The sequence below is a fragment of the Perna viridis genome, chromosome 6 (assembly GCF_037379345.1).
Source record: "Perna viridis isolate PV_CMFRI_1.1 ecotype Kerala chromosome 6, ASM3737934v1, whole genome shotgun sequence".
NCBI lineage: Eukaryota > Metazoa > Mollusca > Bivalvia > Mytilida > Mytilidae > Perna > Perna viridis.
In genome coordinates this window covers 28,215,772-28,240,937 of record NC_142450.1, presented here as the reverse complement: position 1 = coordinate 28,240,937, position 25,166 = coordinate 28,215,772, and the positions used below count along the sequence as shown (strand labels likewise).

At 32.1% G+C, this 25,166-nt stretch overlaps 1 protein-coding gene across 6 annotated transcripts in view; it reads left to right on the top strand.

Moving 5' to 3' along the window:
- Positions 1-25,166, top strand: part of LOC148614360 (uncharacterized) — a 39,025-nt gene that overhangs the window by 4,202 nt on the left and 9,657 nt on the right. Inside the window, exons 1-2 of one of the 6 annotated variants that reach the window (XM_088588470.1) lie at positions 2,735-2,845; positions 5,264-5,667. In XM_088588470.1, coding sequence (XP_088444596.1) covers positions 5,321-5,667 — 347 coding nt within the window. In that variant the 5' untranslated portion in view covers positions 2,735-2,845; positions 5,264-5,320. Of the gene's footprint in view, positions 1-2,734; positions 2,846-4,778; positions 4,889-5,017; positions 5,073-5,263; positions 5,668-14,162; positions 14,283-17,545; positions 17,826-25,166 lie in introns of those variants that run through there. The other 5 variants (XM_088588468.1, XM_088588472.1, XM_088588469.1 and 2 more) reach the window with 5 other exon arrangements.

The following is a 25,166-nucleotide window of genomic DNA, read 5'->3' as shown; positions in this document are numbered from 1 at the left end:
AATTGAAACGCTTGTATAACATACCCAAATTTGCAATATTTATATGAATGGTATTTTCTTGTATTTCTAAAAAGCGGCGGGTATTTTCCCTATATATTCACCTTGAACATGCTCAAAATATGTGGTGAAATAAGGTTTGTCATTAGCTATGTTTTCTGTTGGATTAATGTTGGTTTCTATGTATCGCATAGTCCTTTCTGTACACATTTCCTTAAATCTCTGATGTATCTTGATTTATTTATCCTCCACAGAACTAATACTACCGCTTCCTTATTTACTACGCATTTAATAGCTCTTTGTAAAATATGTTTGAAATTTGCGCAGAAGTTTTATTCTTGCTATCCATATGTTTTCTATTGATTTGACTTTCATCAAGATTTGGGGGGTTGGGATTGGGGTGGGAGTAATCATTTATATCGAACGGAAACCATATATATATATTTTAAATAATGCTCACAACAAACAGTTAAATATGTTTCCAGTGAAACGGAGAATTCTGGACTTAAAACTGTTGTTATCTGGTAACATAACAATATGTTAATAAAAAGTTCACAAACGGAATAGGTTTGTCACTTAAAAATATTAAACTTGTCCTAAATGTAGAGCCACTAACGTCGTATATGAATCGAGTTATGTATGAAGCATTTATAATTGTTGCATATGTAAGTCATGGTACGCTGAAAATAAAAGTCATATATTCTAATTATTTTACAGAATTTTCATTACACAATAAACTGTCAATTTTGACGTGTGAATGGTCATTTTCGGAGAAAAATTGAATAACTGAACTTGATAAAATCAACCATTTTCAAATTGATTAACACACAATGTAACAAATTTTCGTGATAAAGATTAATTAAATTCCTCACTGATTTTCACTACTCATGATGATCAAAGGTTCTTTAAGAGTTTATATCAAATCGTAATCGACCATAACGTTAGACATGAATTATTATTTTTTCAAGTTCTTCTAGGTTAAGTTATAGATTCTTGAATGATTGCGCTGTCATTGCTAGAAACTCTCATTGGTTTTAAGCCCAAATGAAGCATAAGCAACAAAGTTGTTCGAATGTTGTCTGCCGTTACAACGGAACGATCAACTTATTTCAAATAAACTTGTATCTGATACTTTGTTCAGTCATGTAAAATACAGGCCTCATTCATTCTTCTGAAATTCTTGTCTTATTTCTAAGCTGTTCAAACGAAACCTTCGATATATATGACCTTGTATTTTTCCACTTTTCCATTTTACTTTAAAGATTACTTTATTTATAATAATTCTATATTATCGCTTAAGTCTTTTTGTTTTTATTTTAAGGTAGGCTTTTATCAATAAAATGGATAATTGATCAAATGTTATTCGATGCTCTTGTACCTGTATATGACGATTTTGTAGAAAATTGGAAATCTAAACAGCTGCTCTTAAGCATAGCATACACGTGTACGTTCCAATTGCTTTTTTGTATGTAATACCATCTAAACCTGGCAAAAGAAAAACCGAAAAACAATGCAAAACTGATGTTTAATGACAAAGGGTTTTTCTTCATAATGACAAGTATATACCAATTAATTACTAAACAATCAAGCGATTTTGATTTATCACACGGACAACATGATAGTATAATATATCTGTCAACGTACGGGCATAAATGCTTACAACCAAAACTTCTTTAAAATCAGACTATGGTATAGATTATGATCAAATGATTGAAGAAAGCAAGATTGGTGGTGGTTTTAGGTCGTATGTTTGTTGGGACAAACGCTCGATCATTAACAGCCGCATTGCGTAAAGATTTTATTAATCATAGTGTCCGTCCGTTGGTTCGTCCGTCCCAAACTTTCGTTACAGTTTTCTCTGCAACTAATTTATCATTGTCACTACATATTTTGACTGGAACTTAAAGGTATGCAAGCCTTAGCGTTGGATTCAATTTCAAACTGAAACGATCTACTTTCTGATTTGACGACTTTGTTAATATATTGACTGTATAGTAACAGGAATAAGAACGGTGTATCCTTCACTGATATTGCTCCAGCAATGTTTTAAGTTATCTGGCCAGCTTTTTTCTGACCTTTGGTATAGAGGAACGGAATACCAACCTCTGCCCTTGTAGGAGTATAGTTAGATATGACTGCAGTTTTTCTAGTTAAAGCTAAGTTCTTAATTAGTCGGAACTTTCTCCTTACGCTAGTAATTGTGCCAAATCTACCAATGTACTGAGACAGGGTAATTGAGGGCTGATTCAGGTGAAATCTACCAATGTACTGAGACAGGGTAATTGAGGGCTGATTCAGGTGAAATCTACCAATGTACTGAGACAGGATAATTGAGGGCTGATTTAGGTGTACTATTTTTCCCTTATACCACTTATACCATTTGGTGACAGGTCATTCTAACCTTTCTTTCCTGGAAATTGTCAAGAAAGTAAACCTCTTATCAATTCTGAGAAACGGCTATATCGTGTGATCTGTCCAGTATTCCAGGTATCTGCGGAATAATTTCAATTCATCGAGCCAACCAACTAATGAAGTACAAAGAGCGAAGCCATTACGCCGTTTACACACCGGAAATGTGCCATTTTAAGTAAGATGCAATTATCAACATTGGAAAGGAAAATCAATTTTGCTTTTTTATTGTTTGTTTACATTAGTAGAATTTTGCTATGACACAATTGCATTTTCATTCAAAAGAGAAATTTACGACTTCCTCCATGTTGCCTTACAGTGCCATTGGTTGCAATATTTGCATTTTACATTTTGATGCTAAAACTGAAAAGGATATGGTTGTATGAAAAGGAATTATATTTCCAATAATCGGACAATATTTCCTATATCATTATATCCGGTAAGTTCACCAAATACAACATTTATAGCTTAAACCGTGTAAAATAATTAAACTGACCAGTTGTGTATCAATATTTGGTGGTTAGTGATATCCATGGAATGTTGTCAGTCAATTTAAGGAGTGTGGCGCAAGAATATAAGGATATCACTGTTTAGCTTGGTTTAAGTACGTTTCTTAAAGTCTTAAAAAGGGTAGGGTAAGAGACTGAAACAAAATGCTTGTCTAAAACACTTTCCGTGGGGGGGGGGATTAGGTGCGCATCTTATTCCATTTGTTGATTCTTAGTTAAAAACCATAAATAACAACAGTAGTTGGCATAAAGGGTCTGATTGAGTGATCGTGAGTGATTTTGTCATGTAAAATGATGTCGTTGAGAACAATGCTGATCAAGAATGATGAAAGTACAAATCAGCTATTAATATGGTCCATATAATTTTAATATTTGACTTTTTAAGTCTGGTTTCTGTATTTCCTTATATAAGTTCTATTGTTTTCTATAAGTAAAGATAGAACATTTCCCCGTCTCCGCCATGTGCATTATTGCTATACTGAATCATCATTGCCATTTTCAGATCTATAATGTCTGTTTTATGTGTATTATATCACCCATGTAATACGCTGTTAAACCATGATATTGTATCAGTGTTAAATGCAGATACTTGTATGTATTAAAAATTATCAGATATGATTGGTATTAGTGTATTTAGATTCAGTTTCGAATTTAAGAGTAATCAAGGGAACCAAGGTTATAGCGGTAATCAAAAGAATGTGATCCAGGGACAAAGACCAGACACGGAAAACAGACATACACAACAAAGAACATAAAGTAACTAAAATCATACATACAAAGTAACAAAAGTAAATGAGCAACTCGGACTCCACTAAAAACTGGGAGCATGGACCAGGTGCACAAAATAATGACAAAAACGAATCGATCGTGTTTGTCTTGTCCCATTTTTAAGCTTTTTGATTTAACTTTTGTTTGTTTGTGTGTGTGTGTGTGTGTGTGTGTGTGTGTGTGTGTGTGTTTTGTTGCTTATATTTTACTTCTTGACAAAGGGAACTACAATTTGACTGTAAATTCAAACTCGGTAGGTAAAGCGAAGACAGAAACAGGCACAAAGGAAGAAACGATTTACAACGATAAATAAAAGACACGAACATAAAAGAAAAAAAACACACACATACATAAAGATTTCAGGAATACTTTATAGATAATTTATCCATTCACATGTACATGTAATAGTGAAGTAGAATTCTAATATGACATTCGTCCAAACTCTTTAGACCACAGCCATGGTAAGAAAGTGATAAACACATGACCAACATTCCGTGCAACACATAGGCTGCGTTTATTAAAACATATGAAGAAACTAGTCCAGATAGAATCGAGATAAATAACAGAAACTCCATTTTATCATTGTTTTAACACGGGGTCGTTATTTATGTCGTTATTTAACCCCCCTGCTTTCGCTCCGGGTAAAGCAATGCGATATGAATGACCAGCCGGTGGTAAAACTATGATAAAATGGAGTTTCCGTGATTTATTTCTTAAATTTAAACATAATCATTTTTAATTAACTCATTAAAGTATACTTTCTTATTAAACTCATTTCTTGCACTCATTTTTTTAATCAGTAAATTAACCGATATTTAAAAAAATATATCAAGTTCAAGATCGTTCACATTGGTTGTCCTTTTCTGGATCTTATCTAAGTTACAAATTATGTTTAAATTGTACTTAACGTCTCATTAAACATATTTGGGTCATTATGATCTAGATCATTTACTCTTGTAGTAATAAACTTTAAAAGTTTGTCATAGGTTTTAGGACCAACCCAAAAATCACTTGTTTTTGTTATTCGATCAACCGAGAAGCTTTTGTCAAATTACAATTTTTACACAATGATTTTCTAATGCAGTGTAAAAGTCATTATTTTTCAAATCACTTTCTCTAGCCGGAGTTTTAACTTTTGCATAAAGGACTTTTTGTGAGAAGTATTTGTATACTTAAAAAAGGACCGTGCTTATTAAAACTCAACTGTAAGAGTATATACATTTATAATTGATACCAAAAGATAAAAGCTGTTTATACGAAAGCCTATAAAGTGATACAAAATGTCAAGTTAAGAAATAATTATACTTAGATTTGAGGAGTAACATGTTAAGCTACATTGAGACAAAATAAAGACATCAAATTTAACTATTCTCTGTCGTCAATCGCGTGGTAAGTTATATTGAGTGAAGCAGTTTGGAGAAAGTTTTTTAATTTAATTTAGGATTTGCATCAATACAAAAGATATTATCACCACAATATAGGATCTAAATCAAGATATAGGTTTATAACACGAACTTAACTTGAATTTCCCACTTGTATCATTAGGAACATCCAGTAAAGGATACTTTTTACATTTTCAGAATTAAAACAAATGATTTACATCTATGGACTTATAGCGACTACAACCATGAAATAAAATGAAAAGGGAACTAGGTGTTTCTGTAGACATTATTCCTCTTGGACATGGATCTGGGAAAATATCTCACTCTCCTTCAAATATATCAGTTGTGCAGCTACAACGACCGGACAGAACGACTACCCGTACGGAAAGTTTATCTGTAGTTCAACTTCAACGTCAGGGACGGGGTTCTCCCTCCCCATCAAACGTATCTGTTATTCAACTACAACGTCAAGGAAGGGGGTCTCCCTCACCTACAAGCGTCTCAATGGTTCAGCTGCAGGGACGTGAGAGAATGTCTTCATCACCTTCAAGCATGTCAGTGGTGAAATTGAAAATCGCTGGAAAACGGGATATTTCTTCAGGGTAAGTGATTTATTTATTAATTTGGAATAACTTTCTAATCTAAATATAGTAATAATCATGAATACATGTTTATGTTTATTTATTCTAAATTAAGTGACACAACTTTATATAAGAAACTTTACTTACGCAACATTTGCGACATGTTTCTTGATTTGTAAACGGGAGATAACCATTTTTATATTAAAAAATTAAGTTATATTATACGATTGGTTGGTTGGACCAATACAGTGATTAATTTTAAGATACTTCATGCATTTAAAAAAAAACATTATTACATGTGTAGCTACATTTATTCACTTATAAAAATAAATTAAGAATCTAACACCTGATGGTAAGATAACGAAGCTCCGTCAGATTAGGAAATAAATATTATTTTTTTTCTTAAATCTTGCATGAGAAAAAAAAATGTTTTATTTTTTTTTGTCACTTCGAGTAATATTTGAATTGAAATGACCTACACATATGGCCAGTGATACCTCACGACCAGATGCATGACAATTTTTTTTTCATTTTATTTCATCTATTTCATATCGCGAATGCATCCTTTCTCAAAGTTGAATGTTGGTTTTTGATTTACTGCAACGGTGAAAGAGAAATAAATTACATCGACATTGAAATTCATTGAAATAGGGAGATAACTCTTTCATTGTGTGGAAAATTTTGTTGCCTTTTTAGTGAATTGTAAAGTCATTTTCTGAGCCACCCATTGTCGATTTAAACAAATATTTGTATTATTGGACACATATACATATTATTTCACCACATTGGATAAAAATTCCGTGGGATACAATTTACCACGTGCCATCCATATCTGCCTGGTTTCTACATGGACAGACTAAATATGAATATAAACAAACTACGAGAAATAATCGATCATCAGTTCATCTCGATAAAGTTATTATTTTAAAAGAATTTTCAAACTAATATTGGTAAAATAATTTTTAGTTTACTAACTGTTTGTAATAATTCCATTTTTTTACCGGAAAGCACACGTCTCATTTTGTTTGTCTTTTCTCTTCCATATTTAAACTGTTTCAGCTTTTTCTCCCTTTCTTCATCTCTTTATATTACTAAGGGGGTTTTAACGTCCTTGACTACCCTGTCGGGTCTCGCACGGATGGCTGGTTTATATTAGTAATTTTCAAAAAATATATATATTTCTGTATGCGCGTGCTCATAAGATTACTGTATATTTCTTTAACGAGAAAAGACTTCATAAGTAAGATGTACTTGTGTCTAATCCCTTTTGTACGTTATTCGACAAATAAAATACATGTCTGTTAAAACTAAAATACGTGTTCTGTCTCAACCCGTGGGTGAAATAAGGAAATCTCGCACAGCTAAAAATTAGAATTTTCTTGTCTCTTCAGTGACGAAAACCAGACAATGTTTACTACACTTGTATTATTAATATTCAAAAATATTTTTCACAAGTTTGAGCCTTTCAAACTACAAAATCTCGGTAATAGCTAATCACCAAAAGTTTATATTTCTGGACCGTAAGTACGACAACACCGATCGAAATGTGTAAGTCTTAATAATGCATATTATATAGAAACCATAGGACCCATGGTTACTATCTCTACATTGGTCACATTATTCAAGAAACCTGTATTAAATATGAGATGTCTCAAGCTTCTGTTTCCTTACACGTTTCATTTCACGATTGTTCACATTCAAAGTACCTCATCTCTGTAGAATATAATACGACAGCACCAACTAAAACGTGTACGTTATAATAATGCATATTACATAGAAACACAAAGGTTCGAACCATCAGACCCATGGGTACATTTTCTGTTTCCTTAACGTTTTACACGTGTTACTTCACGATTTATAAATTGTATATAGATCACCAACTCTGTAGAATATGAAGTACGTGTAAATGTATACCAGGAGATATCAGTATACATAAACGTTACGCTCACTGTTCATACTCCATAATCAGCGTATATGGCTAGTAGCATACCTAATGATCGCCATTTGCTTGCGAAAGAAGCACTTTCTACTGTATTCATTTTGGAATATAAGGACATTTAAGAAAAAATAACAAAATATTATGCAAAAATTCATGTTAATCGACGCACTTAAGTTATAACTTTTTTGAATTCGACTTTTTCAACTTGTCCCAGTTATCTATTTGATTCATATATACTAAACTGAATGTACTATTTTCGAGTAAATACCAATAAATTGTATTTAGTTTACGTTGCCGATAATTCTGACGTTCTGTTACGCTTTCCTCTACGAACAAAGGGCGAACCGTCACATACATTTGTCACTCTTACTGCAAGCTTCATGTTCAGATTTCAAAAATGACCTTGCAGATTTTTTTTTTTTTTTTTTTTTATGGGGGGGGGGGAGTGGCACAATAACGCGAAACTTGTTACCCTTGTTTAGCATGGTATGGATTTGTTAAATAAAGGTTTATATTCCGTTCGTATATCCTCTCCCTGAAAAACTTTTACGTAGATTCCATTCAAATGACAAAATAGGCATCCATCGATGTGTCCGTGATGATCCACTGTGTAAATGCGTCGTTTACTTATTTCTCTCGTCTGAATATAGCTGAAATATTGCTGCTCGGACGTTAAACCCCAACAAACAAACAAACAAACTTATTTCTCTACGGGGAAAAACAACTAACGGATTTGTATGCCATTTAGAATAATTTTGATTAGTATGAATGGAAGGTATAGATCTCAATCTATAAACGACACTCACAAATGTGTCTATATGTGTATACAATTTCTCAAATTAATTTTCAATAATGCACCCTGGTTCCGCGTCGTAAGTTTCTATGCAGGGTATCAGTCAATTTTATCGGCGTGCCAATTGTCAACATTGTTTACATCTGAACCTTAACTTTCAATAATACGACACTATTCCCATTAGGTCATTGTTATATTATGTCTTTTGGATAACGACAAAATGCGCTTAAGTGACACTTAATAATTGAAATTTTATGGAATATTTAAACGTGAAAGTCCCTTCAAATCCATGACATTTTATTTCATTTATATTTTTGAAAACAATATTTAAGGTACACTTGTGGGTTCTATCGATCTTAATATATTACAGTAACAACTTTTGGCACGAGTATCTACCCATGGGTGTTGATGTTCAGAGAAAAAATGGTCAACCAATAATTATTTGCCACTTGCTGCTATTGATTGCATGCATGCACGTATGGACAAATTGATCTGCAAAACATGATCACAAATTTTATGTTTTGCGGAGAAAGACAAAAATCGACAATGTCGTATGAACAACTGTATCCAGATTAGCAGGAACAAACGACTATTTCTAGATTTACGGATTATGACTGTTTTAAATAGAGCATCAGACAAACTTATTGCTACTGGTTATAGTAATTGCCCTGATCACACGAATTTTGATACAGCGAGGTTAAAGCTTACAGTATCATGGAAGTGAATGGACACTTGAGTTTCATGAAAATTTCATTCACTCGAAAGGAAATTCCAAAAACATGTGCAAAAAATTCCTACCGACTGTTTTTTATTTAAAGGAATTCCACATAAGGCAGAAATGACGTAGCAAAAACTGTTGATATGTTGACATCCTCACAACTACATGTATTGTACATGCACCCATTTCTTTGAATTTCCAGAATGACGAGTCACATACTTTATACTCAGACCCATTGATTCGTATAATCGGCCAAATTAAACGAATTTATGATACATCACTATAATTGTTACAGTTCGATAGTTTATATGTTTTCTTGGTGCGTAAAATGCATTTCGCTCAGTATAATAAGAATGGTATGACGAACATTGACTGCATAATTCTATATATATATATATATATATATATATATATATATATATATATGTGTGTGTGTGTGTGTACATGCAAAATTGTTTGACTTAAATTCTTTTTACGCCCCACTTCAAATCTGCTTGATCGATCTGCTCCTGGACATGGTCAAAGCTGTTGGGCCCTGCCTTACAAGGTTCGTAAACACTGTTACGAGAAAACAAAACAATATGGTCTACATTACAATGTATGATTTAACCCACCCGCCACTAAACTATAAAATGTTGATAAAATAATAACAATTTATGACATCAAAGCTAATTTTTGTAATCTAAAATGCAGATAAATAAGTTCATTTGCAAAACGTTTTTTATAATATAAAACAAAAACAAACAAACACAACACAAAAACAAGAAAAAACCCAAAAAAACATCAGTATATCTATTTTCATGGTCTGCATGAACAGCCCCCTATATGTTCACTATATCCAAAATCTGTTTTAAAATTGTATCCTGAGTTTTCAAAACAAACTCCCACAGAAAAAACATACCTTGTGGTTACATGTATAATGAAGCGGAAGTGCTCTAATGTATTGTTATAGCAAATTATCGTAGACAAGATTCTAAGAAACGTTACCAAACAATCTATGTGCATTACTCCTTTCAAGAACTAAGTAATGATTCTATCATTATCAGATCATGTGTGTAAAACCTTATATGATACTCGGAGCATTATTTTGAGTGAAAAAGAGTTTGAAACATTTATAAGATTTTTAAGCAGTTATGCAAGGGGGAAAGCTACATCACCAATGATACAAATAAACAAGCATACAAACAGACATGCTTTAGTAGGCGTGCGTCCTTGAACAATTCTAATCCACAAATGAAAACAAAACTTTAAAATGTTTGATGCATATTTAAAATGGAACAATAGTTCAAAGACATTATCCAAGATGTATTTTTCTGTTTTTGGAATCGAGTAACCACTTGCACGATGTTCAATACAGCCAATACTTCAATCAACACGCTTTCTAACTCCTATAGGAGATAATTACGGATCCAACAGAAACAAACGTCTTTATCGAGCTTTCCTGATTTTTGTGAAGGAAAATTTCCTGTATAGACAAAACCATTGATTACACCAATTAGTTCGATTAAAGATAAATTATGTAACGCTGCATGGTAATATACTTTACATGTTTTCAGACATAAACCTCTCAATATTTTTTTCTCTATCGGTGCTTAACCGCAGACTGTCTCATTAAATTATGTTTTCTTTAATATAAAGAATGATTGTGTTAAATATAGTAAAATCTAGTGCTTAGGCTTCTTTTTTCTGTGTTAAATGACGTAAGATATTGTTATGCTGTCTGATTCTGTGAAAATGGAATGGAAGTTCAAAAGACCACTGTAAGTTTATTTTTTTTAAATACCATTACGACTTTATTTATTTGTTTTAAAGAAGTCAACTAACTTCATATAAGGAAAATAGACATGCACATAAAATATATCGATCGATTCGCTTTCGATTCCAAATAAGGAAGTCCTGTTATAATTTCTGATTTGGTTCATATTGTTCTTCAATTTGTTGCATAGAAATAGTGCATCACTGGTCTGATCAAGTGGCAGTGTAAAGACCGGTTGGTCGCATCAAAATGGTCCTCGAGAATGCTTCTATCCTTGTAACTTTTTGTGTCGGCCAAACGGTCCATATACTGCCGTATCGTTCAACAGCATGATTGACATTTTTGTAAGTTAATATGAAACGCGTTTTTTTGTTAACAAAATGTTTTGTGTTCATGAACTATATATAAGAAAAATAAACCTTCCATGATCATCAAAAGAAATAAAAAGCACAATTACTGTCTATGGTGTAAAATTGTTATTGTTCTCTTTTCCAACATGATCAAAGAAAGTCCTCGTGTCTTCAAGTTGCTGTATTCTGATTATTTTAGTTACATATTATATTGGTTATTGGTTAAATCCCCTTTGGATGTAGCCGTCTTGAGAAGCACATTTTTTACAGAGATTACAATAAATGCTTTAAGTTGACCTTTTTGCACTTGCTTGCCTTTTTTTCAGCAGTTTTTAAACTTAGTTATATTTCTTTTGTAACATTTAAGGTACCAGTATCGTATTTCATATCCATGAGCAGGTGTACGTCAAAACATGGATGCTATAAAAATATAGTGCATTTTCTTTTTTGCATCTCTACAAACTAATATTTTGTCAAAAGATATGAACAATGACTTATAAAATAGAGCAAACATCACACTGTAAGATGAAGAACTTTTTTAAAAGAAAATCTAACATAATATCATAAAAATGTTCCACTGAAAAGGTTGGTTTGGTGAGTGCAAAACGAAAGTGAAAGTAGGGAAAATGGCTATTTATAGTTCGAGACTACTTTTCTGTCCGATCTTCGTAGACTCACCCTATTTTCTTTGCGGGAAATTATTTTTTCACATGTCCTTAGAAATGCTACATAAGAGAAAGTTTTATTGAATCAATTTACATATTTTAAAAAAAATCCTAAAAATATGCACTTCACTATAGAAGTCTATGGGAAAATTAAAACGATACTGAGACCTTAACATTTATATTACTGTATCCGTGTGTTGTTTTTAACATCTAGATGAAACACATTTATCTCTGTTTGATACAATACTTTACATTTATACAGTTGAACTCTCTTGACTTCACCCTCACCAGTCTTAAACAGTAGTGCCTTTATTGGCGGTCCGTTCAATCTATGCACTTTCGTACTCTGGTGATGGCAGATTTATGATGTCTATTCGTTTAATTCAGATTAATAGCCTTTAACACACATATAAGTAGTCCCTTGTAAGATTTTGAACAGTCCTTTATAACCTTAATGAAGTTTTTACTTGTTCTGTGCATGCACTGTTAAGGCATAAGCAGATAGATATTGCTTATTTATAATGTAACTCGGACAAAGGTACAAATATGCAAATATATGTATCATAATTATCGTAAAATGTATGTATCTATATTATAACATGCAATTTTTACCAACAGCCTTTTGAGGCTTATGATGCCGTGGATGTTTTTAACATTACTTATTTTAAATTAAAAATATAAATATCTAATAGCCATAATTTACTTTTCGGGTGTATATTTGAGTTACCCTAATACAAGTTACTTTTTCGTATTAATTGATAACGGGGTTATCCTAATAAATCGAAGTTTAAGAGGATTATAACACAGGAAAAAAATCCCACTTCCCATCCTCAAATCACACTTCCCACCCTCAAATGCCTTTTCTCTTACAAACTGGATACTCAGAGGATGTTGCATGAGAACAAAATTGATAAATTTACGTATTGCCTTCTTCGGTCGTTGACAACGTTCTTGTGTTATTGTATGAATCAAAATATAGTATCAATTTTTATATCATTAATAATTAATTTTGTTCATTTAGACAAACTAGTACAGATAAGGCAATATAAAGTTTTTATTGTTACTTTTCAATGATAATTTCATTTTGTTGTATTGGTGGAATATCAGGCAGAAAGTATCTGTGGACCTGATTAAATATAATTATTTGTAATTACCAGGAAAAGGAAAAGTAATTTCAGAGGAAATAATGACTGAAGGCAGACAAAATGTAGTTCTAAACGATGATTTATATTTTATACCAATATCTGCTTTGTACAAATTTTCACATCTCCTATTGGCATTGTCTTCGATTTTCTAATATTTTGTTTACAGTACAAAAATACAAAACATTCTCTGGGTCCTCATTCTAGCCAGAAGGATCCAACCCATCCTCTCACCTTTATATAATATTTAAAACGGGAAGAATTTTTCAAAGAATTTTTAAAACAAGATAAAGATAAATTGTTAAAATATGTCGATAGTTGATTCCACAATCAACACTGAAATGATAGTTGGCTAGTTCTTTTACGTTAACATTACTGGAATCATGAATTCTATTTGTATGAACATTACCAAACAGGGACAAGAACTAAATTTGATGAAACGATAAAACATTACTGTTTACCATCTGATGAAATAATATACGTTTGTCTGTCTGTCCCTTATAATGTCTCCCACCCATTGTCCGTGATAGAGTGTCCTTGTATTAATCATAGGGCTACACTATTGTAGCTCCCGTGACATACTATGGTAGTGCTGGATTTGGCCTCCCATTTATCTTTGGTTTTGAGTACTTTTTGTATATGATTTATTTTTGAACTTCCAAGTATTTGATTTATAATACTGATAAAAGTTTATTCCTTGAAACACATGTGCAGCATAACAAAATTTACAGTATTTATATACAATTATTGTATTCAGACAGTATTGACTAAAAAGACAAATATGTAGTCCTTAAGCAGTAAGACCACCTTACGTGCAAACTACTCTACATCTAGTCCATAAATACAACCATGTGCTGATTACTACAACAGTCTCTGGTTGGTATGGTATCAGTTTTGAACCTTGTATTTCATTTTTTTATGTGTCATTAAGCCATAAATATAAACCATTACATAAGATGATAACTATTGAATTCATATTCATAGGTGCATATTTTATGAGTTTTCAGTTCGTTTTCACAAGTTTGAACAAAATGTTTAGATGTTTTATGAGCTATTAGTACTCCAAGTTCATTAAACCAATCTGAAATATTAGACTATTGCTTTTAAATAGAGATAAAGAATCACTGTTTGAAACAAGTCAAGTTTAATTTCCATCGAGAACAAGTTTGCTTTATAAACATATACACGTGTGGTAAGACTGTTTAAGAGTGTAACGCAAGTTGAATATACAAGACATGGGAATGTCTGATTTTAACAAAACGTTCATTTCAAGGTAAGAATGCTGATGAAAATATTCTAAAATAGATTTAATGTACATGGCAAAGACTGAATAAGATACAGTAAAGTTCAACCAGATCCTAATAAAGCAACAGTACTCATTTGCATCAATAAAAAGAAAATTAAAGATACACCATACACTCTACTATTCTAAGTCTTGAAATTAAAAGAGAAGGTCGGATAACTTTCCATTTCATTTCAATTTTCAATAAGGTTTTGTACTAATATTCCGTTTGAAGGTGTTGGTGAAATTTTCATGATCAGCTAATGTATTTGTATTCGATATTCGAGAGTATTACTGTTTTTACGATTTTGTTTCATATTGTAGATAAGCAGAGATACTTACCCTACCAGTGCACCTAGTCCGTGCTCCGAGTTTTTTTGTCGAGTATTTGTTCTTGTACTTTTTTTTCTTTGTACGTGTTATTTTGGTTATTTTAGGTTCTCTGTTGTGTGTGTCTAGTTGCCTTGTCTATTCGTTATGTTTGCAATATATTTTTCTGATATTCGTTCGAATCCTGATTTCCTTGATATTTCATTTCTAAAGGATTGCACCCCCCCCCCGACCGCTCCTTCTTCAGTTAAAATCATAGATCCACTTTCTGTCGACATGTTGGGTTGAAGTAATCGCTTTTTTTTAACTAGAAACAGGTAACTGCTTTCTGAGCGTCCATGCCAGCAAATAACAATCAGATACCGGTCTGTCTTATAGTATAATGACATATTTACGATACATGCGCACTTTTTAGGAATCTACTAAACGTATACTCCAATGATACATTAGGTCTTTGTTTACTTAATATATTGGACAATTGAAGCTTGATGAGATGATATTTATCCACTTATTAAACACATTGAACGCCGATATCCTTTAATTGCAATATGTTCCGCCAAGGGATTTTGATATTCATACCGAATACATTGGTGGTTATTACGAATAAAAAAAAAAACTTCAGTTCAATTAATAACTAATTTAACTCAAATAGCAATAAAGTATGACAAAAAATAATGAAAAATTATCAATACATCAGTAAATGTTTGACAAATTCATAAATTTTAGGTGAAGAAAGTGACACACAATGCAGTAGAAGGCCGAACCGTGGAACTACATGTTTGCGATGAAATTACACAATAATTGTTGTCTCATGGAGTACACACCCACATCTCTATTGCCATCCATTTGTAATGGTTCCATATCAAATTGTCAAGAAATTGTCAATAATATGCCCTTTTCCTTTGAAAAAAATAAGTGATTGACTTTACAAAATGTATATACATAATTATGTAAAAAGTTATATGTTAGCAGGAATCGTCTTTGGTGATATTATATTTGAGGAACGCACCAATGTTCAAATGACGATTATAGTCTTATTTTTCCCGCGGTAAAACCATATTCAAGTGATATCCAGGATACTTTTTTAAGTTGCCTTTTTCATTGTGGTAATGTTTGAAAATGTCAAATACTATTTCAAGTTAACTTCATAAAATGAACCATTAGCTTAGAAATATCCTTTTAGATTGTAACAACTGTAAAGTCATAATAATCTTCAGAGATTTAAATGTACAAATTAAATTTACAGAACTTTGAACATTTCTGCTAATTCAGTCTTTGAAGTTGGTTGATCTATGTTTGTCTATACTGCATGTCAAAGGCTATTAGATTGAATTTCAATCTTCTGCTAATAGAGCCAGAAAACTTTGTTCTAAGAATACTAAATTATCAAACCGGTTAACTCCAAACAAATACCATTTTCGAAAGGTAGATTACTAACAGATACAATGTACATAGTGTTTATTTAAGAATGACTGATAAACAAATATACATTCAGAAGAAGGCATAGACCGTTTGAATGTTATTGGGTTGTAGATATTTCTGATAAATATGATTTTTCCTGCTTAGCTGTCCAAACATTAGAAAATGACAAAATAATAAAGAATTTTCAATTTGCCAAGGGCAATTTACAAGATACACTCATAAAAAACTCGAACATTCAAAACCCCCTACCTTAGTTTTACAATCAAGTATCAATTCCTGTAATTTCCGTTTAGAGGTTTGGTTGATAAGGTCGTGAGTTCAGTTTGTCAAGTTAATGCTCACTTTTGACTTGAGCGGAAATGAGTTCTTTGCACTAGATGTGTCCTTTGCATGTTATGGTTTGTTTACGGAAATGAAATGATATTAAAATATTGAATTGAGTTTCCTTGTGACTAGAATGGATTGCAGTAATAATTTTTAATAAATCTTTTGGGAAGGTTTACGAAGGAAATTCCAGAGTTATATAAGAAATAACCACATAAAAGCCAACTTTCTACCTTATGTGGTATTGTAATCTGAAAATTTTTTAACAGCAAAATCAGATATTTGAAGAACAAAGATGAAGCTAAGAAACTTAGGTAGAAAGAACAAACAACATACAGGAACTTACGTTAAAGACAGATATTGTTTTTTTTTTAAAATGTAATCAATTTAAAGTCAATATGTATGCTCACATGTATTTCATCTGCAATTCTAACGTTTCAGTGTAAAAATAAATTTTATTGCAAAAACCATCGTAACTTAGCATTTACAAGTACTTTTAAAGTCATACAAGTCATGTTTCTACATTTATGCAAAAAAATTATGTTAAAGTACTGTCAAAATTGAATTTTGCCAATTTTTGAGAGAAAATATTCTTTTGAGAAATCTTTAGTCTACTGACCTGTGGATTATTTCGTTTTTAAGGTATTGTATAACTTTCCAGCCTCACAAAGATAAACATATTTTAATGTCCATATATTAAAGAAGTCATTTGTGGGTCTTATTTCAAATTATCTTATTGAAAGGTAAAAGTTTGATAAATTCCTACCGTAATTGCGCTTGTCGGAGAATATCGAACCAATTTAACATTTTAAAAAATACGTTGGTTGACCAACTAGTTCCCCATACGCACTAATTGAATGCTATATCTGCGCCTAAATTAAATTTGCTGATAAAACCATACCTTTGTATCTAAACATGTAAAAATTGAATTTCCATTTGAACTCATTTATCAATAACACAAGTTATCATTTAGATCGTCGGAAATTCAATTAAAAAGACTAATTTCTGCACAGACCAATCTATAGATTATTGTAATTTGTTGAATCGAAGACACTAACTGCGAATTATAGTAAAACATCAAGGTAATTAAACTTTACTAAGTATTGAACATAAAAAACAATCGATTAACGTTTTGTAATTACATCGATACCCAATAGGACTGTTCCTGTATCTATACGAACAAAAGGTGTCCTTGCGTCATGTCAGAAGTCTAATATCTAGGAATTATTCGAGTGTTTCCCTGAGTTTCTTTGGAACCATAATGCATAAATGTAAAATATGCATTTTTTATGAACCTCACGTCAATATATATAATAACTCCTGTGACTGGATAAAGGTGCTGGAAATGTCAGGTGCGGATGTAATGTTTTCTAGTGGAAAGCTTCCAAAAATTATTCCAAAGAAAACATTTGTACCACCTGAATCTAAACGTGCAAAGTTTGAGTTACAAGGACCACGGTAAGTGACTCTGTTCGTTGGACTTACAATTTGTTTTGTTTATCATTTAATTTGAATACTGTAACATTAACAAAAACAATTTGACATACAAACATCAAAACAATACATCTGCTTTTTGATTTGAATCGAAATTGGAAATTGCATAGTAGTGATGTATTTAACTACCATGCTTTAATAGGCTTTCAACGTTATGCCATCATCAGCTGTAAGCCCACTTTGTTCAGGGCATGGTAATAATCATTTTTTAAAGATTTTGTATCAATATTTTATTTCTTCATGCACTATACATGTTGGATTATAGTCGTATATGAAATATTAAATTATGAGTTTCTTGTATATCTCATTTTTATTGTAAAGGTTTACGTTTTGTAGAAACATTGCCCTGAAATGTAAAATCTTAATTTTCCTACATCTCTTTAACCATGCAACATTTTAAACTTTTGCATTTAAAAAAAAACTGGAAATTAAAGTTTGATAATTAAGTGTAAGTAGGGTATTTTAAAACTTAAACAGTCGTATCATATATATATATAAACATAAATGCACAAAACATGTGATAAAATTGTTTCCCTTTACAAATGTCACATATGTAGCTCATATATTTTAGTTTTCGGCGTGTATCTCAAGGTTTATATAATTCTTTATTTGTTCATGACTTTGTTGCGATTGCTTATGTTTGTCAGTCTACCGTCGACTTCTCTTTTACTATACTATTTATTTATGAAAATACATTGTAGTTCTTTTTTTATGACTATGTTTAAGTTAAAATGCCTGATATCTGTATTAACTATGACGTTATATAACCTACCTTGCATAAGCCAATCTCATTAAGATAATGCTCTTAAGTGTCAGTCCCTGTAAAAATCAGGCAGTAGGTGAAACATGATATAAAAAACCCATCATTGTGATTGTGTATTTGATTATTTGCACCCTCAGAATAAAGGAAAACAGACAAGATTTTTCATATCATGCTGGACCATTGAGTTACAATTTCATTGAAATGCACTGAAAATGACCATTTCAAGAGCAGATAACTCTGTCAAAAACCTCATTTTTCTAAGACTATTGAAAACATTCTGAGCAAACCCAATGTTGCAGAGATAAAATAATGGTCTTTTCAAATACAGAAAGCATCCACGAGTGAAAGTATATTGTGTGATCGGTGTGTTTTGATATGTATGTTTCTGATTTTCCTCATTGTGCCTGTTTCTTACAAACACTTACACTTAAAAATGGTTTATTTGAGTTCATTTTTCTATCTATGCCGTGCATGTTTTAAATGGCAATCAGCTTTGAAGTTAAAAAGCCCATGAAAGTTTAAATGTGATAACTTTCCTTTGAATCGTATGTTTTATTTTTACAAAATCAGTAATAAAATGCGTTAACAGCATACTATTGCATGTTTTTATACTGACAACACATTTAATGTACCAAATAAATACATGAAGAGGGACATCAACTTAATAATAATGCTTATGATAAATTGTAAGTAACGGCTTCGATACTTAAGTGGAAAAACAGTTCCCACCTAGATTTAAAATTGAGCATGAATGCGGATAATATATATCAGAAACTAACTAACTATGATTGCCCGTTGAGTTATATGTATTCCTATTTTTCCGACGCAGTCGTTATAGTTTCGCCCTTTGGCTTTAAGGACGCTCTTCTAAAGAAACGCTTGTTACCTGATCGCAATTTTGCTTCCCGATTGGCCAAATACTGATAACTTAGTGGCGTTCGAAAAATTTGTATTGAAAACTTTAATAATGCGTGCCATGTGTTATTTTCTTGAAAGAAATATAGAAACTTAGAAGTTAAAAAGAACAAAATTTCACTGCGTCGGCTACTTTTTTAAAGTTAGTACTTGTTTTATATCAATTGCATTTCTGTGTCATCAGATTTGGGTTCTATTTAATGGTTCTTGATTTTTAAAAAAAAAATAATTTACAGACCTATTTCTTTTAATTTCATCATTGCTGTTTTCATTTTATATACAAAGGTGTATTGGTTAAATGTGTTGAAGCAAACGGTTTTTTTTTAAGCGTGATAACTTTTGTAGGCAGATTTTGACAAGGGCTACAACAACAAAAAAAGAGAAGCGAGTAACCCAGTCCTTCAATTTCAGTTTCTGTTATATAGATGATTTTGATCTCTGAATAAACCAAGGATTATCTACATCTAATCCACCCAAACGAACTTGAAATTAAAGAGACAACGGATACATCTTCTGCCTCATATCTAGAGCTTATACTTGTACATAGATAACACAAGGCGTTTAAAATAGAAACTTTATGACAAATGATTTCTACATCTCAATCGTAAACTGCTTCGCAATATACCAACCTCTCCAGCCTATGGGGTATACTTTTCATTATCGGTCCATTGTTGTCGAACCAGTGATCTGTACAAGGACTTTCTATGTCAGAGCCGGGATAATGTCGGAAAAACTTTTCTTAATCAGCCTTTGTTAATATCATCACTACAGAAGTTTTACGGTCGTCATCACAATTCGATTGACTTATTTGAAGTTTCTATTTCGCTGATGAGTCCAGGTACTCTCAATTAAATTTCATGTCTTCCACGATGGACAACGTAATAAACCTGACACTGTTAATGTGTACAGGTTTCGTCATTATTCTAACTTTATTTTCCGTGTTCTTACTCATATTAGACGATTGTTTTGTCTCTCTCTCCAAACAAAATTTGCAAACAGAGTATATACAGCAATTATTTTTTTTAATGCTAAAAATTTATATATGCATTATTTATATTAATCTAATAACCACTATGTAATATGTTTTGTGATTATGCCGTCTATTGGCCTTTCGTTGTAACAACTTGATGTTCTATTCTATGGAATAAGTTTCCGAGAGTTAAGTCATTGTGGTGATGGATTTCCACGTCACTTGACAATAAGCCATATTTTAAGCCTAATTTATTTAGAGATTTCACACTTACGACTGATTACAGGCTTAACATAATGTTTATGGATTTTGAATGCATATTTTATCAGGAAGATATTGAATAATATGTAAATTAAGTCCCAAATTGCTCTATTTGGAAATTTAATTTACTAATCGAGTTGTCCCCATTCAACCTGTGCCAGTTCACAGCTGGAGGCAAAATAGTTGAAAATGAAAACTAATGATTCAATGAAAATGTAACTTACATTTATCGCCTCTTTAAGTACCGAGAGTCGAACAGCAATAAAACTTAATATACTATGAACTTATTTAATACCAAACTTATTTTCGAAATGTTCGTGATGAAAAAAAATCACATTGAGAAGATTGAGTTAAAACCAACTACAACTAGAAGCGTGTTCAATAGTCTTATATAAATATTGCAAATGCAAATTATTTCTTAGTCATTTTCATTTCATATGCTTGCTCTATATCTCCTAGTACAAAGTCACTAGATCATATCCCTGTATAATCTACCTTGCATTTTTAAATTTGCATCTTTATTGAAGATAATACACTTCAGCATATTCTAGTCTCATCCATACATATCAAAATATGATTTAGATTTCTATCCCTATTTCCCTGAATATGTTCGCATGTTGTGACGTATAATTTCGATAACCTTGAATTCACATTACTTCAGTATGAACTCTCTTCTTTCATATTTAATTATAAACAAACGTAGCTTTCTAATCTTCTTCAATGTAAGATGTATTTCATTGGGTTAAGATACTTTCGAAACACCTACAGTACGTTTTGGGTTTTTTCCTTTTTTAAGTACATGTTTGTGTGTATATAAAAATGTTACCATGATATATTGATCCTATAAGACTTATGAGAGGTCATGAAGTTTTATGATATTGAATTTATGTCACATTTTCTATTTACATATAACTTTCACTAACAATTTGATTGTAAAAAAATAAGTCTTGAGTTCACAACAAATATAGTACAATATAATCAGTCTGCTGTTCTAAGTCTGGTAATTGTTAGGAAACTGGTAACACTATTTTCCGCGGTCTTTTTCCTCTTCCTGGCTTTGTGTTAACAGTATTTTGGTCTCCCTTTTTTGAAATTCTATAAAAAGAACTTACATGTAGTTGAACCATATTTTCTAAGATGTAAAAGACAAAATGCCTTAATGAAGAACCCCGTTTAAAAAACTATTTCCCAAATACAAGGACTGTTTAAAAAGAGGCAAAGTTGGGTCCGTGAATGAATTTCTAAATAAAAGAGCTTTGATGAACTTTTGTTAGATGTGACGTCCTTTTTAGTTGCAATAAATTATAAAGTGAGAAATGTATAAAACTTGTAAGCTTAAATTATGAAAGCATGCAAAATTTAAAATTTATCAGATGTACAAAATATCAAAATATCCAAATATGTCGGTGACATTATGTAGGGATAAAGTTATTGGACAATAATAATCTCCCTATACGCATATGGTTGTCGTTCAATGTATAAAACACAACAAGAGTCCTTTCCAATGGATACAACTTGTGCTCCTCTACTTGTTGACCTATTCTTTCACTCTTATGAGGCTGACTTTATAGCTGATCGGATCCGAAAGAAAGAATATCGTTAAGCTAGATCCTTTAAACTCACTTTTCGTTATATAGTTGACGTATTATATTTGAACAATCCTAATTTCAGGGATTTGATACATCGCATCTACCCCAAAGAACTTGAGATAAAGGATACTACAGATACTGTTAGGTCAGCCTCATATCTTGACCTACACTTAGAATTCGATGGTAAAGGAAAACTATTGTCCACACTTTACGACAAACGTGACGAGTTTGCATTCAGAATTGTCAACTTTCCTTTCATCTGTGGTAACATCCCTTAAGCACCTGCATATGGAGTGCTCATATCACAACTCGTACGTCATGCCAGAGCTTGCCGAAACTACGCAGACTTTTTGCATCGCGTTAGACTTCTAACTAATAGGCTTCTGGAAAGGTTTATGTTGCTACAAGATTGAAGTCATCACTACAGACGTTTTATGATCGTCATCATGTACCCATCTGCGCCATGAAAAGATTTATTTAACGTGTCATAGTTTTCCTTCACTCTTTTGCCTACCCCGGACTTGACTTTTTATGGACAACTCGGCGGATGTCTCTAGGAAAGCAGAGGACGCTTGCCCTACCGGTACACCTGGTCATGCACCCAGTTTTTAGTTGAGTCCGAGTTGCTCATTTGCTTTTGTTACTTCGTATGTATGATTTTAGTTTATGTTCTTTGTTGTGAATGTCTATTTTCCATGTTTGGTCTTCGTCCCTGGATTGCATTCTTTGTGTATGTCTGTTTTCCATGTCTGGTCTTTGTCCCTGGATTACATTCTTTTGATTACCCTATAACTTTGGTTCCCTTGATTACTCTTTTTGATTACCGCTATAACCTTGGTTCCCTTGATTACACTTAGATATACCAAAAATTCCGCAAATTATACTGTAAAAAAATCTTGCTAAATCAGGTGGTATTGATTTAGAAAAGAACCATAAGAAACATGTATCTATATTGGAATTGTTCGATTGTACTGATTCTATTATCAATAGATATTTTAAACTACATAAGACATTGAAACTTGCTACAAGTCTCCTTGTATTTGTATTTTTTCAAATGAATTTATTATTAAATACGAATCAGTTACTATCTCCGGTACAGAAGAGAAAGATAGTGATGTGATAGTAGCTGAGTGATTTCCTATATAATCAACTGAATGTTTCCGACATAAGGGGGACTGGCCTTTGTTTCGCCTGCGAGACTGTAAATTCAAATTTAGAAAGTCTAAGAGATTGTTACATTTAAATCGAACGTACAATAAAAGAAGGATAACCCATGTTATATCAAACCAAATTACGTAAAAAAAGGCATTTGATCCTTGTTTTATTGCAGAAGTTATGTCGTACTGTCCCGGGAAAAAAGTGACAATCGATGTCACAATGTCGACTTTCCCATACAGAAACCAGACAGATCATATGAAATGGGCGGCACAGGGTAAATCTTATCAAACCATTTTTTTTTTGCTCCATTTTGTTCCACCAATGCAATGTTTAACTCCTTATAATAGTTTTTTTCTATATCAGACGTGGATGACTCAATATATGTGTTCAAAGTGCCCTAACAAACCAACTATAATTTGAATAGATCAAAGAATTAGTTCCCTTAATTTAGATTTTTCAGTGGATTCTATGGGATTCATTTAATTCAGTGAATTACTGATTTACAAGATCCATTTTTTTAGGAATATGAGTTCGTGATCTCAAATAGATGCAAATAGTTTGCAACAAAATTTAACATGTGCCACCCACTGCCTGTGTCATATCTTAAATACTCATGACATTTTCTTCGTTAAAATTGCCATGACCAAGGAACAATTCATCGGATAAATTGGAAACTAGTATTAAATTACATAGGCCCTGTTTTTTGAAAATGAAGAAATATGAAGGAAAAATCTACATATTATTTTAAAGTTTTTATAAGAAGAGTAATATATGTAAATCAAAATTAATATATTCCATTTGAATGACTTGTCAGGTACGTTTTTTGTTATGGAAATAGAAAAATATTATTTTTTAATCGTGTTTTATTCGTCTGCCGAATCGACATTGTTTCCATGCTTCGCCTTAGCGGTCCTAAAGTATATATACATCTTGACATTGGGTTACTCCTTGAGATTGTGTCATCAACTATAAAATCAAGTAAAAGTATCACTTATTGGCACTGATAACAAACTATGAACATAATCCATTGTAGATACACACTTCCACACGAAGCAACATTGACGATCTATGTCATTTTCTTGCGGGGTTGTGTATTGACGTCCGACGTCTTGAAAAGCTCATTGATACCAATACCCTGCGCGACGTCATAAAAGTATTTTTTTATTATAGTTAGAAAAGATTGTTACAGTGGGATAGTTGGGTATATTTTGAAAGGAGTATCTCCATCATTAGCGAGAAAATCGTTGAATTTTTTAACTAAGAACATTGCTTTTCTGCCACATTGTTAAACCATTTCATATTCTTGGAATCTATTAAGATAAACGATATAAATACCAGTGGACCTGAATCATGCTTCCAATTTTTAGTGCCGCTCAGGTTGCTAATTTACTTTTGTTTCTTCGAATGTGTTATTGGGTTATGTCATGTTTTTAGCTCTGTGTGTCTATATTCTGTGTCTATTTGTTTTTGTTGTTTTTTTTTATTATGTTCCAGATTGTTTATTGCCGTTCGAAACCTGGTTCCCCTGATTTTGCTCTATGACGTTATTGTGACCTATTTGGGTGATGTTAAGGGTCAGTAAGCAGAGCATGCTAACTCTTTCGAAGCACCTGATGTCGCTCTTTTTTTTGTGGGAGTTCATATTGGTA